This window comes from Athene cunicularia (assembly GCF_003259725.1).
Source record: "Athene cunicularia isolate RWA chromosome 2 unlocalized genomic scaffold, athCun1 chr2_part2, whole genome shotgun sequence".
NCBI classification, from domain to species: domain Eukaryota; kingdom Metazoa; phylum Chordata; class Aves; order Strigiformes; family Strigidae; genus Athene; species Athene cunicularia.
Window position 1 is genome coordinate 5,870,683 of NW_020799096.1, and position 15,738 is coordinate 5,886,420.

The 15,738-nt window shown below is 37.3% G+C and overlaps 1 protein-coding gene across 3 annotated transcripts in view; it reads right to left on the bottom strand.

Annotated features, from left to right (window-relative positions):
• SEPT7 (septin 7) overlaps nucleotides 1-15,738 on the bottom strand; it is a 77,117-nt gene that overhangs the window by 15,371 nt on the left and 46,008 nt on the right. For all 3 annotated transcript variants that reach the window (XM_026843861.1, XM_026843860.1, XM_026843862.1), the window contains 5 exons: nucleotides 10,552-10,658; nucleotides 5,616-5,716; nucleotides 4,892-5,026; nucleotides 1,901-2,018; nucleotides 44-136 (listed from right to left, as the gene is read on the bottom strand). In XM_026843861.1, the coding sequence (XP_026699662.1) occupies nucleotides 44-136; nucleotides 1,901-2,018; nucleotides 4,892-5,026; nucleotides 5,616-5,716; nucleotides 10,552-10,658 (554 nt within the window). The remainder of the gene's footprint in view (nucleotides 1-43; nucleotides 137-1,900; nucleotides 2,019-4,891; nucleotides 5,027-5,615; nucleotides 5,717-10,551; nucleotides 10,659-15,738) is intronic.

Sequence of the window (15,738 nt, forward strand, 5' to 3'; positions counted from 1 at the left end):
CCCCCCCCCCCCAAGAAGCTTTGTCGAGAAGAAAATTATTTACCTTTATCTTTTTAACAATCTTATTTTCTTCTTCATCATCTGTTTCAGGAAATTCATATATTTTAATTTTGTGTTCTTGGATTTCTTTCATTATCTAAACCAAAAAAACATTAATTGTTTGAGGAATTCACACTTCGTAATAACTCTTATTTCTTGCTGCAATCTGATCATCCCTCCTTTTGATTGATATGCAAGATCCTTGTATCCATCACGGAACTTGCACATGTTTAACGCCATCAGGTGACCCCAAGGGATTATTACCATGACCATCTCTCCTTAGCCAGAAGACATGATGAGAGACAGAGCCTCACAGCTAACAGAAAACTATCCATCAATACAAGGCAGCAAAAGTGAACGTCAGTTTTCTACAACAGGGCAAACAGATTTACACTAATGGGAATTCTACCCACCCATGCAAAAACTAATAAAAACCAGCTTAAATTCTGAGACTACTCTCGCAATTGAGTCCCTTAAAAAATATTTTAATGGATAACTGCAGACATACTTCAGCCCTTTGAGTTCCCACAATAGCTACTGCTGTCACTCTTATTCTGTTTCTAGATCACCTGTGCATCAGTTGCTTGAAGCAGGATCACCTGCCTGTTTTAATAGAGCTTGTGACTGATAGACTGACTCTAGAGGTTAGGTTGTGTTGAAAAATATTTGCAAGCACTAAAGAAAATGTAAGAATAACTGACAGTGTCATCAAAAATGAGACTGTACCATTTTGGTGCTTGATTTGTCTGAAGGGTATTTTTAAAAACAAGCTGATTGTTTTTCCAGAATTTTTGAAGGGAAAAATAGCAGCTACACTGCAGAGTCCTGGGTGATATTTGTGGTTCATGGGTTTGCAATCTTATTAGAACAGTTTCCAATTCACGCAAGGACTTATTTTCAAAGTTCCATTTGGGAACATCTCCCCTATTTAACATCAACTCATGGTTAAGGCTGCTTATGTATTAAGAAATATTCTGTGTTCTACCATTTCTTCCCCTTAACATCAAAAAACCCATGAAATGCAACTAAACCAGACTTCAGGTCTACAGCACCTTGCTTAAGTTTCTCCAAGGCAGAAGATGTGTCTCAATTTTTAGTCTTAAATCAGTAGTTTTGCACACAACATCTCTCAATGCCACCTTCTTTTTCAGAATTTATGCTCTACTGCACTAGGACTGGACACAATTCAATAAAACAAAGTTCATGCCTTGTCTTGTCCTGTTCTGAGTCCTCCTTACTCTTCTCATAGGATACAGCAAAGCCTACATGTTCTACACTCATCATGCAGTTGAAATAAAACAAACCACTTGGAGACAATAATGCCAAATTTATTCTATAAATAGAAAGAAATTATGTCAGTTGTATCAATGTCAAAATTATCTCACCATCTTTAAAATGCATTACCACAGACCAAGGCTGAACAGGTATACTGATTCTCATTTAATACCTGAGGCCTCTTTAATAAATATAGCACATCAACATGAAAGTGAATACCACAATACAATCAATAATGCTGTGATACTGTTAAATACTTTTTTTTTTTTTTTTAAACACACAACTTCTGTTAGGCACATAAATCTTGAAAGTTCCCTTCTTCCCTTACTGATTTTTATCTCAGCAGTGAATTATTTCACTTGCCAAGAATCATACTACAATTGAAACCTCTTCCCCTGAGGACAGAAACAAGATTATTTCACCAAGAAATATAATTAAATCTAGAGATATAAATTACTTAGCTTTGCTGTCTCAAGTCATTGCTTCAGGGTTTAAACTTTGTATGTAAGAAGTTAAATCTCACCATTTCCATAGGGATCAACTTACTAAATTACTCAATGTTGTAAATATTAATCTTTCAACGCACCTGTTTTTTAAACTGTTGGCATTCCTCGGGTGTAAGTGTGTCTGCTTTGGCAATAAGTGGAATGATATTCACTTTTTCATGCAGGCGCTTCATAAACTCTATATCCAAAGGCTTAAGTCTGAAAGACAGTATTACAGCTTTGCATTTTATATTACTTAAACAAGAATGTACAAATGATTTGAGATATGACCTGACAACTACTCTTAAAACACTGATTTATGAGTGATAGATGCTTGAATGAAATTCAAAAGGCTATGTGTAACTGCTACAGGAAATCCCCTAGAACTGTATAATACCAGAGGAGTAAGTCATAAGTTAGTATTACTAGTAGTCATGAGACTTCTGCAGGTGAAATTACACTCATTTAATCAAGTGATAATTCTCCTAAGAAGGCAGTAAAGCTTTGTCATTTAAAGCCTGACTTAAGAGTTTACAGTTCTGCATCATGCTCTGTTTACATACCTAGTTTCATTTTCTGAAAGTCATGTTTATTTGTATGCTTCTTCCTGAGTGTGCTGTGAGATTTTTTTTTTTTATACATTAGATTGCTGAAGACAGTGAACTCTGTGGCCTGTGTACAAATGAAGTAGAAATATCTCATCTCTAAATCGTTATGTATAACAAAAAGACCATTATGAAAGTGTATAACAATGACACAAGCACCCACCATATGGATATATGAAACAATCGATGTGGGTCAAACTGATCAATATTTCCTGCTTGCTAAAGTAGAACCGCAGAGGTTTTGATGCATTAACGCTTCAGCATTATAGCACGCTTAGTCAGGCTTAAAGGATTCACTTAAAGGACTTAACAAGATTATGTTTCATACAAAAGAAATTAGGATTAGGAACATTAAAAACAGATTCATCCGGTACTCAAATTTAGCTTCTTCTCGAAACTATATATAAAAGAAAGAAGAAAACGTTAAAGAATGTATATTTAACTTCACTTTGACATTTTCTACCTGCCACTGAATTTCTCAGCTTATCAACATGTTTCCATTAAATAGCTAACATTAAAGCACGTCTAAAATAATAGCACCGGTTTGGCTATTCATCCACCTTAACAAGCTTTCCCTCTCCTCGCTTCAAAAAGCTACCTAGAGGTACACCAGATTGAAAGGCAGTTGCCAAAGCAGAGTAGTTCAGAATGACAATACTGCTAGCCTCAAGGTCTTGAGTTTATAGTGGAGACTGAAGCAGGAAACCTTTACATAAAGATCCTCCAATTGCATAAAGAGGCTGCAATTCATTATCACCCCCTTCACTTACCAGGAAGGCTCCTCCCACCCCTTCACTCTCTCCCCTTACCCCCACACAAACTAACCCATTAGTTCAGATGTTTACAGGGGTATCAGATAAAAATGCATAAAAATTAATTAAATGGAAGGCCCTAACCTGCATTTATAAATTGTAACAAGCTGGCTTTTGTCAGAAGGACAAACAGAAGTAAGTTCACCTACAAATGCTTTCATTCTGTGTAAATACAACTGTGCATTAAGAGTGAAGAGTACCCTACTAGAAGGGTTACATGTGCTGATGTCTGCACAGGAAACCTGGCCAAAGACTGCACCACCACAAAAACCAGGTAGGAAGTGAGCAATGTCCTTTCAGAGAAGACAATATCTTAATAGAGGAAATGAATGCTACCAGCAGCACCAAGTTGCTCTGTGCTCCATCCATTTCCTTAATTAGATGACAATTCCAAGCATTTATACCAGTACTTGAAAAACACTACACAAACCTAGCTTAACTTTACACTTATTTCCTGCAATAATAACATAAAATACGTGTACAAGAAACATACTTTTCCAGCTTTTAGCTCTACAAATTTAGTGACAAAACTTACCTGGAGCATTACTTCTATTTTTCGTTACAATTCTGTACCCCCCACTGGTTTAGAAAGTTTTAATGGATAAAGGGGTATGTGGAGGGAAGACAAACATTTGTTGAAGAACTGAAACTTAGCTCAAAAAAAGATTGACTAACACAATGAATGGTTCATCTTCCCTTTATTTAAATGACATTTTGATTTTGTACACTAGTGAAACAGTGTATGACAAGTGTTTGAATTTAAAATTGACATGTATGTTGAACAAAAAAAAAAGTTTAATTAAGACGAGTCTACATAAGAAAAACACTTCTCCACCCAATATTTCTTTACAAATTTGAGAAGTCTGTATAGTTCAGAATGATTAGAACCATTCCAACATTAGCTACAGAAGCCAAGCGTAATAGTTAGCATTTTTCACTGCCTGAGGAATATTCCATACAATAGAATAGGCTACTTACTTCCTCCTCCTTCTGGTTCTTAAGGTATAACTCAAGACTGACAAATCTGATCAGTTATAATGATAAAATGCTAAGCAACCAATTACAGATATAGTCAATCTACATCTAATATACTCTGAAAATGCAGTTCTCTCTCTCTACCACTAGATAGAAGTCTGATCAAGTTAAAAACTAAGCAGGGGTGGAAGACTGCATAATAACTGAAAAAATCCATAATGCTAATATTTGGAATTGTCACTAGACAAAAGATTACACTCTAGGTGAATTAAAACATGCTTATAAAGATGAATGAAACTTCCCATCTTCAACTTATCATAAAAGTCAAAGGGAGGGAGGAAAAACAGAAAGGAAAAGTTCTGTTGCTTGAAGTATGAACCAGTTTCTCCTAATGTGAAGAAAAGACATACTGACAACAAATAGACCTGGCACTTCTGAACACCTGTGTATTTTTAATTGTTCTAATACTATGTTTCTTGTTATGTAATTAATGTGCAATGCTGTTTTCTGGTGTTCTAACAATACTTGTCTGGCTTGCTGATGTTTGACAAGCCAAAGTAAGCTCATCTTTGAAATTAAGCATGGTCTCCAGGCCATTAAGAAAATCCTATTTGGAACTTTACATAATTAAGAATGCCAAATTTGGATGTTTATCTGAGATAGGAGACAGAAAGAAAACATAAAATACACTAATACGAACCCATGTCCTGAAGGAGCAATGAAGTATAAACAACACTGCACTCTATTATCTGGCATCTGACGTCTGTTCACTCGAGATTCTGCATTCAGGTAGTCCTCAAATTTACTGTCAATGTAGTCGATAACTGGCTGCCAACTGCAGAGGTTACATGAATAAAAACCTGTAAGTTACATCATTTATGTAAAAAAGTCTGTTAAGAAATAGATGCACACTATTTCCCCATGGGTTGCCTTTTTTTTTTTTTTTTAAATTAAAGAGACTTCAGCAAAGCACATTTTAAGTGACCTGCTCCTCAACATACAAGCAAGTTACATAGCTCTGAAGATATAATCTGTGAGTTCATTGAGAAGCCCTTTCAAACACAATTACCTTAATTGTAATAGCATTAAATAGACAACTTAACAGTAGCCAAAGGAATAGCTTTACTAGTCACACATCTTGTGACAGCAGAGAAGTTAGTTCTGCACACTGCATGTGTGGATAAAGAGCCAAAAGGTCCATTCACTTTAAAAAGGGAAAAGCTGACAGCATTTCAATTGAGTTATAAAGGTACTTCTAACTACAGTCACTAAAATTTTCAGCTAACTGAAAACTTTAAAAGCATTAATATTTTAACTGAAGATCAAAGCATGCATTTAAAAAGAAGTCACAAGGTATTATCTCTCTCTCACACACAATACACAATTTGGAATTATTGTGGGAAAACATTCAAAGAACGTCTTACCAATTACTATTATCCACAGCATCTCCAAATCCTGGTGTGTCAACTATTGTAAGTAGTAGCTGAACACCACCCTCTTTGATTAAAACTTTTGACTGCTCAACCTGTGAAATGAATACGGTAAGATTAAATTTTAGCAGTTTAGTCACCCATCTTAAACACTGGGAAGAGCATTCAATGAATAAGAACTCTGAGAAAGAACTGCTAACTTTCCTGCTTCAGAGGGATACTGGGTCTGCGTTTTCCTTATAAAATCCCAAACATTTGGTAACCATTATATCTGATGAAATTGTGAACGTCGGTCATTTCAAAGAAAACTGCACTTTTCAAAACTAATCCTCCCCCCAAGCACCTTAGACTCTTCATTTCTAGTCCTGTTAATGTATTTTTAAGAATACTTTTATTCTTCAGCTAGTATAATGCTTGGGAAAGGAATCACAGAAAGTTTCCTGTTACAAGCAGATTGATATTGGAAAGTAATATACAATCTAGATGCAATCTGCTGAGCTAGACCTCACATGACCATAATGGATCGACTCCTTGCACTGATGGAAACCTGGCTCAGAAGGCAATTGCATCAGCACAAGGCATGACGCAAGATCTGGGTGTGGGAACGCGCACCTCTAGTTGTGACCACCCATCTGCAGCAGAGCTCAGCCAGCTTGCAGTAAGCATGTCATCAAACAGATTAAGCATGTCATGACACAGAAAATTTACGCTAAACAGCAAATGGACTGCTACCCACTTCCTTCTGCTAATATCTAAGTAATTACCAATAATGCCAATGTCAGGCATATCTGTCTGAGGAAAGTGCTGTACACCACTGTCCTATCAATCTGATCCACAGCAGTAAGAAATGACAAACTCATGGCAGCATGTTGAGTCTTTCCAATTGCTCACACATTTATTCATAGCTTTTTCACTGATATTAAGACAATTTCTATTAAGTCACTAGTGATGCCGTTTTCTAGGTAAGGATTCAAGAAATCAATCATGCAAGCCATTTATTCAGAGCCACACACGAGTTGGCAGACATTGATGCCACCTTGTTGCTCACTGCTTAACATTTCTTAAGCCTTCTGAACCCTAACTGGGGAGAGAAAATAAAGTTATATTTAACTAGGTGAGCATCTGCAAAAACATTCAGTAATGAACTTTCAGAAAGGGTAAAAACCTCAATAATAAATGCTATCTCGATGGTCTCTTGACCAGTTCAAGATTTGAGAGAGATTGTATCAATGCTAAAGCGCTTGCACATCCCTAGTTATATAGGTGAAACATACTCTGTCACAGCCACACCTGAACATTGTTGTAAACACTTTGCAATCACTGGTTATGTGATGCAATGTAAATCTATAAAATAAATTTAACATTCTGCAGGAAGTCAAACTAAATACCTCCTACAGAAGCAAAACACTGATTCTAATTCAGAAGAGAATATACAGAAAAACAGAAAACAGTAACTAACTGCAAAGAAGTCTCCACTTTTAACCTGTGAGTATGCAGGGTGCTATTTTTATCTCCTTATCAGTAAGGATCCTATCCAAGCCAGATCAATCCCTTTCACTTTTAGGTCACAAAGAATTAACTTGGCTACACTACAGTTGTCTATAGCATGAAATCATCATGCTAACAACAATATCACCTAACAACAAGACCCAAAAAAAACCCAACTCCAAACCAGTAAGGCAGCGTCATAAAACAAGACTCCCCAACACTCAGCTACCTGGATGCTAGTCATAGAAGAACCCAGGTTGGGGTGGACTTTAAGGCCACCCAATTCAATCTCCTACTTGAGCAGGCCATACTGCAAGGTTAGGAAGGTTTAAGAAAAAGAAATTTAAAAAGACAGGAATGCACACACACCTGCCTAAGACACCACCAAGCTACCCTTTCACTAACAGTACAACTCCTATCCTTCCAAAAGCATCCAGTCCAAAGCCATAAGAATCTAGGAATACATGCAGTGCTTAAAAAAACTTACATTTTAATTGTGGTAAATGTATTTTTTTCCCCCTCTCAGGAGTTCTACAGAGAAACTTTACTGTACACAATCGATGCCAGAACTCCAGACAGTAATCCCTAGCCACACAGTCAACTCAGCCAAGAGTTTACTATTCACAAGCTTTAGCACAAAGGAGATTAACTTCTGATTCCTCACATTCTTGTTGCTATCTTGCATATAGTAACCACAAAGTCCTCCTATAACCAAGCTCTCTGCAAGTGTAAGAAACCCATAACAGTTTCAAAATACTAGAAATTATAATGTTAAGAGCTGTTCTCTTGCCAAGAGCTACAAGGTATCAGCTTTATTCTCCAGCACAAAAATTCCCAGCAAGAACCATTAAATTATTGAGCACTCGCGGTGGAATGCTTTTACAAAAGCAGCAATTAATAAAACATTATCTTGTACATGTGTTTATAACAAAGGAAAAGGAAGGTCAGGAGACCCTCAGAAATGCCACACCAAACATTTTTCCTGAATCTGTATGCTTGTAAAATGTAAGTGTGGCTGAATTTGTGAAGTCATCTTCTGACAAATGGTCTGCAGTAACTGAATCTTTGCAGACAGTACTAATACCTTACTGGGTGTTGAGGATTTAAATTTATTCTTACTTTTCATAAATTCATGTAAGTATCTTGCTATCAGAGCGGGGTTTTCAAAAACCTACAGAACAAGAAACACTAGTTGATCAAATTAAATGTCCTATGCTTGGGTTGTGGACAATCAGACCATATCCACCATATATTGTAAGCAGTAGAGACTACTGGTAAGAGACAGTGGGTGAAGAACCTGCCATAAAACCTCCACAAAATTGCATTTTTCTAACCTAAATGGATGTGTCCATACATGGTCAAAGGCACTGAAAGCAGCAGCATCTGGAAAAGATCCAGAAAATCACTGTAAACTACTGTCATTCATAGTTAAGCATCCAACTGCATCCTATCATCTGATTTACAAGTATTCCCAAGGGATTCATGGAAAACATTAGTTCAAGTCTTGGAATTTAAAACTTTTTAATAAAAGTCTCCTCCAAACAGCCATTTTCCCATGCACTCCAGTCAACTGGGTCACACGGGTCTCCTTGGCAGTTACTACACAGCATTCATGATATGATGCTTGTTACAGCTTGACTACTTTTAATGGATTAAACAAGCCTTTACTATACTCCACTTAAGATAGTGAAATTATGATCAGAGAAAACATATTTCATAACCAATCATTTCTGAAGAAGTTTCCTTTGAATTCTGACATCAAATCACTTACTATTAACAGTTTTTCTGTGTTTTCCATGAAATTAATACCAAGGACCTGCCTCACAAAACAACTTTAAACTGCAATTGTTTGCAAGCCCAAACCACAGTTTGTATTTATCTACCTGAACCTCTCATACAACTCCTGATCAATAAGTTATTCCCACCATATAAGAGCAGGTGATTATTACCACCAAGATTTTAGGGTGCTCTGGTGGTCTGTCTCATTTCTACCCTACAAAACCCTTGACATCCTCAACCTAGAAAGGTTTACACAGACAAAGAGTACAAACCCCATGGATCCAAACAGCAACTCCCATTTTTAATTCTTTGATTTCATTTTTGACTGGAATCACCTACACATCATATACATAAGCTGCTAGCACGCACAATTTTAGGTTGCAGGGGAAACAATTTTATCATCACTTAGACATTGACACTGAAACTAAGACAGTTTGTTTCCTTCTTAAAATGCTACAGTTACTGATTTTTCATTAGTCACACCAAGTAACTGAAAACAAATGTTGTACCACAAGTATACTCAAAAAAAGATACTCATTAGATAAATTAAGCAACAGTTTCTAAGAGTAAAGGCAGTCTTCAAATATATGTTATTCCAATCGTATTATTTGCTAAGTCATGATAGACCCCAATTCACTGCCGAAAATAGTTTTTTAGCTAGCTTTCGGCCATCCTCAGACTTTAGCCCACACAGTGGAAGCAGGAAAAAAATTCAATGGGTTTTCAGCCAGAGTTCTGTTCAAGCCCTCCTTCTCTTTTCCAGCTTTACATGCCAAAAAAAAAAAAAAAAAAAAAAAAAAAAAGTATGGGGCTTTTTCTTCAACCAGTAAATTAATAAACATCAAACCATCTCCGAAGAACTCAAAAGGTCACGATGAACAGATCATCTAATCTTACCACCTAATACATCAAAGTACTTAACTCAAGATTCCAGAAACTCCAGAGAGTTTAAGTTTTCTTACACTGATCCACCTTTAGCCAGGATGGGACTGAGTTATCTTTGAAAGATATTCTGTGGTACCTTTTTTTTGGTTTCTTTATGTGTAAATTCTTCCTATGATTTTTCCCAATTTAAATAAAAGAAAAAAAAAAAAATCATCTTCCAATGATAGGGCATCCAACCACTGTTACTTAAATTCAATGAACATAACCTGAACTGGTTTATCTTTTGCTAAACCAATGTGTAATCAACAGTAATGAATCACACTATGGCTCTCCAATTAAAAAAGAAAAATAAAATCACCCTTCTACTTAGTTTTCCAGCAGTCACTGATTATTTCATTAGTACGTATATTATACCAGACGTCAACTATTTGCATACCTTTTCCAGCCCACTTAACATCTCTTTGAAACAGGTACATAAATTCAACACTTTTCATCCCATTTCCGAACAGGACTGCACCCATATGAGGTTTCTAAAGTACAGGCAGCACACAAAGTACTTCACCTCAGGGCTCTCACACTTCAACAGGCTACAAGACTCAGAACCTGGAAGTTTTGTATAGCTAAAGTACACTGAAAGACACACTAAATATTTCTTAGTGGTTCGCATCATGACTAAACTTAGTTGAAGTATAGGTACTTATGTGACAACTGTATCACCTTACGTTACTAAAATGCAAGTTACATTGTTCATGCTGTAGTTTTTTCCCCTCAGACATACCTGTACAGTCTTTTTAATCCTGTGTGAAGGACCTGGATACTCTGGGGAATATAATTCTGTTAAGAATAATGAGTTGATTAATGTTGATTTTCCCAGTCCAGATTCACCTGGAAGAAAACAGAACAGTTTCAGTACAAACTGGAGTATCACACTGAGTACAAACATTGTATCTACACCTCAAATACTCTTGAAACACGGTACCTGAAAACATGCACTGTCCTCTAGGGCTTTGTGAACCTATCATCTTTACCAGTTCCAAGGAAAACCCTGCAAACCCAACTGTCACTACTGGATTCTACAGACATTCATTTTTCTGATCATATTAAGTACTGAATGCATTTAGTACTTCTCCACTGCTCCCATTACAACACACAAAGATGATATTATCCCACATTAGATTTTATAAACAAGCTGTCTTCCTGGTATGACTTCCTATCATAATCCAAAGCAGACGAGTTATCATATATCCTTTATTTCAAGTATTATTTGAGAGTCTTATTGTCAGGGAGGAGAAAAAAAGAAGGGGGATGGGAAAAAACTTTAAAAAAGAAAAAAAAGAAAAAAAAAAAAGAGATGGACATTAGTTTGGTCTAACTACTAAAGCCACAAGAGCTAAAAAGCTAAAATGCAGTTCCAGAACTATGTGGTTTTTTGTTGTTGAGGCAGGGAAGGGGGATTGGATTTTGTTTGGGTTTTTTGTAATTTGTTCATGAACAACAATAAGTCAGCCTTGCTAAAGAATCTGGAGACACTACTGCCATGACAATCCAATCAAATACAGTCACAATTCCCACAGCAAAGATTACCCCCCATTTACAGCTCTACAGAGACAGGAGCAAGAATTCTGGATCAACTATTTATTACAGTATTTAAAAAGACAAGGCTTTTGCTTAGCTTTCTACTGTAAAGAAATTGGTTCAACAGGACAATTCACACTGGCATGAGAACTAAAGAAAAAAGTGTATGAAAATTATGCTTTCTGCTTAAGTTTTCATATGCTGTGTTAGCGCACAGACCTAAACAGGAACAGTCACACAGAAATTTGTTTTTAAACTAATGAATTTGGGTGCAAACTACATACTTTCACTGAGGGAGGAGAATGAACTGCACTGCTCCCACACTTTGAAAAGAAAAAACCTAACCCTCTAATGCCTCCACCCCCAATAAACAAAAGTTGATTTAGAGACTAAACTCAGAAAGCTTCAAAACTTATCTTGAGACAAGTCCTGGGTTAATGCAAGTTGTCAAGAGTTACAAACCAGAAAGTAGTTACAAGCCTCAGTATACAATACCTCGTCCCCACTGTACTAGCTGGTTGGGTTTCATACACAAACTAGTTTATACACATCAGCCGTCTCGATTACAATGATGTAGCACAGGAGTCTCTGCAGTCCCAACCAGAGCAATCTGATCAGCTATACTGTAAACGGATTAGCAGCCGATGAAACATTGCAACCAGAGCTGCTACAGTCTGGCTACATTATTAGAGCTGCTTGCTCTTCAAACCCCACCCTGTCTGACAGATGAGCTAACCTACACTGCGCAAGCAGGGCCTGGCTACAGCTGGAAGATGGGCTGAGGCAGCCAAGAAACAAGGAGATACTCAAGTTATAACCTCAAGATATTAGTGCTGGGAACACTAACCCTGACACAACAGCTATATGTGAGCCAGAAAGGACAGGCCTGCTGACAAGCATTTCACCACTACCATCACAGATTTTACCTTTTTCTGTGGTCAGATGCATTAGACATTTCAGAACTACACAGTATAAATACAGTGCTAAAAGCTTCTGGTTTGAAGGGACTTGCATCTTCTACTCTGCGCTTGCATCTTTAGAGCAGCATCAAGCTGCAGCTGAGAGGCTTCCCTACCAAGCCTGCAATTAGAAAGAAGCTCTGAAAAGCACAGCTTTCCAACCTCATAGCTGCAGTCAGTTTGAAGCTTAACCTTGTCCACCTCCCAACTCTGCTCAAGATAGATGTATCATTCCAGCTAAACTGAAGAGTTTTTATTCCACCCTACTGAACCCATCAAGAGGAGAGCTCCAGTTTTGCGTACAACTCATATCCTTTCAGTGAACATCTTTTAGTTGACTGTAATCTTGCAAGAGGCTCTGTACTGCACTCTTGAAGATTTATGTATCAGATTCTACTTGATGATAAAAAAAGAGTTGTCCCTTCCCCCTTCTATTAGGACTATTGCTACAGAATTTAAAGTGGAAAACACTCAGAACCACTTCTCCCCAAAAATCACAGTGATTATCAAGTTGCCATTGAAATTCAACATATGGAAATAAGATTTTTCAGCTCTGAAAGAATGTGATGGAAAACAAGCAGCTCTCCCTAGATGGTTCCTGCAGCTGTGGCACTCTGGACCAAGTAGTTCCTGAGCTGCTGAAGCATTACACCCCGATTGATTTGAGGTTTGTTTCCCCTCCCCACCTCCCTTACAGCAGCAAGGATGGGAAGGCAGTTTTGAGCTGAAATTAGTGAAGAAACTAGTATGCTAAGGATATTTATGCACCACCTTGTTCCCAAAGGTGCCAAGCCTCCTAGATACCCTTACCCATGTGAACTTTAATCACTCAGAGCAGATTGTAATAGTTTAGGCCACCACCAGTAACTGAGGTATTACAGGTAAGGGTTTGCATCAACACACCAATCCTGGATGCAGTTATGTGCTCAGACCATGTAATAGTCAACACCTGTGATGGTAGTAAAAGGCTATAATATCAAATAAAACAATTACACTGAAACTGTAGGCAAAAACAATAACTGGAAGATTCAATATTGTACTATGGGGAGTCATGCTGCTTCCACTGTGATTGAACAGGAATTTCTCTGCTGTCTACAGGCAAAGCAAAATTAAAGAAACCAAATATATTTGAACAATTCTAGCAGGCTTTTTGGACACATTAAAGTAATCTGACCTTAACTAGAAATACAGTAGGTAAAAACCGACCACAACCCCAAACAAAACCCTCTGTTCTTCCCATACAGAAACTTGCTCAACCCAAGTTCACCTGGAAGAATTCCCTACCGGAAAGGCTGGGAATGCAGCTTCCAAGGATGCAATGGGCTATGAATATGACAAAACACAAGAGAACAGGGAAAATAAGTGGAATTTACTTTTCCTTAACATGAGAAAAAAAGGCGCATCCCAAATAAAAAGCGTCTTCTGACTCTCAGTAAGCATTTCTGATGAGACTTTGCCCTTTCACCATTACATGAAGTGGCATAAGGATGCAACATAACAGCACTGTTCCAGCAGTACTCAGTGCATCATGATGCAGTTAGATCTAACTGCCTAATTTAGTGTGAATGATTTTTAGAAATATCCTCTCTTCTGTTTTCAGCATGAAATGTTTTCTTTCAAAAGAAAAAAAAAAATACTTTGAAGGGTAATCCTGAATCCAAGAGTTTAATTATTTTTGGTATCCAGCTACTGCTTTTACCTTGCCCTCATCCTCCTACAAAATGTTTCATATATGCTTCAAGTTCTTCTGAACCAACACATGGTTGTTTTTCTTCATTATTTTGTGTCTTACATTTGTCAGCAAATTAGTGTTTCAAAATTTCAACATCTTCTCAAGCTATTTTTCCTCTCTAGTCATATTCAAATACATGGAGCTGGCCACTCTTGGTAGAAGTAAGCATGTACTTTTGTTAGTAAAAGGACAATCTTTTGTCAGACCTTACAGGACTGGCAAAAGTTCCAACTCTTCTCAAGTTTATGAGTTTCTAAATGGCTGTACAACTACTGGAACTTTTCTTATACACTTGGGTTAACAATTACCTGTCAGCAATTAGCATTTTTATACAGATGGCCCACGGCACATCATTTAAAGTTAACCTTGGATAGCAAAAATGTCTTCTTCTGTGAACAAAACACTGATCAAGTACTTCCCCTTTTCTCTCCACAGATGAGACTAGCTGTAAGATAAGAAGGTAGACAAGAAAACCCCCACCACATTTGACTTTTTCTTTTATATCTCAAACACATTTTTGGGGATCAGGAGAGACTACTGGCAACCACTGGAATGGCTTGTAAACCATGGTAAATAGTCTCCAGAAAAATATTAAGGCAGATTAAGTATGGAGATTTAACAATTAAAAAACTGGAAAAATGAAATGCAATCCTTGGGAATGGGGGAAAGCAGTGCTCCAGAGATTAAAAATAAGTAACTCTGATTGTTCTCGACTGAGCTACATAAATCTTTCACCCTCATTTCCAAATCACTTCCTGTAAATGAAGCTCATTTCCAAATCACTCCCTGTAAACGAACCAGAAATCCTAATCTGTGATAATCAGTTAGAAAATCTACTCACAGCTAAATTGCAAGTGTTCAATACACAGCTTTGTTTTTTTCAGTTCAAGTTCTATCCATCAGCTCTTGCTATGACTTTAGTACTACAAAGAAACTTAAATTGCAAGCATCTCCTGCCTATGATAATTGAAGGGAATTGTTATCCTAAATCTTAATGATGCTGCTTCTTTCACCTTCGTGGCACATTGAGAATGTGGCATATTTCCAACCTCCTCCAACTTTTCAGCCCCCACCATTCTTACTCAAATGCCTACAACAGAAATGGACAGGCAGACCAGTCCAACTCAGCTTCTAGCTTTCTATGTAACTCCTATTGGAGATTCTTATTTTCTCATTCATATGGTACATCTGGTAACGCACCACATTACGTCTTCTAGCTACCACATCACTCTGAAAATCCAGGATCAATTTTCTACTGTATTTCTAGGATCTTGTTTTCTAAAATTTAAGCCATGAACTTAAAAGCATGACGTACATGCTTAGATTTATGACCCCACATGGAAGTTCATTAAACATACCAAGCAATCAAGATCACTAATACTGAACATTCTCAGTGTGCACTCTTCATTTTTTTAATTCCTACATCTTCATTAAATAAGAAAGAAATTACTCTCGCAGAAATCACCAAAAGTTTTTCTACTCTTCACTAACAATTACTTGGCTATCTACTAGTCAAACAGTATTTCATGCCCGTGCCCTGGGACAGTCAATTGCACCACTGGGAATGTGACCACACCTTATCTGTATTTAGGAATTTCAAGTTGCTTTCCCAAGCTCCTGGTGGGACTACAAGACTGCCTAGGAACCACCCACCTGCAAAAAACACGCTTTTGGTGATCGCAGAATGGGGGGGGGGGGG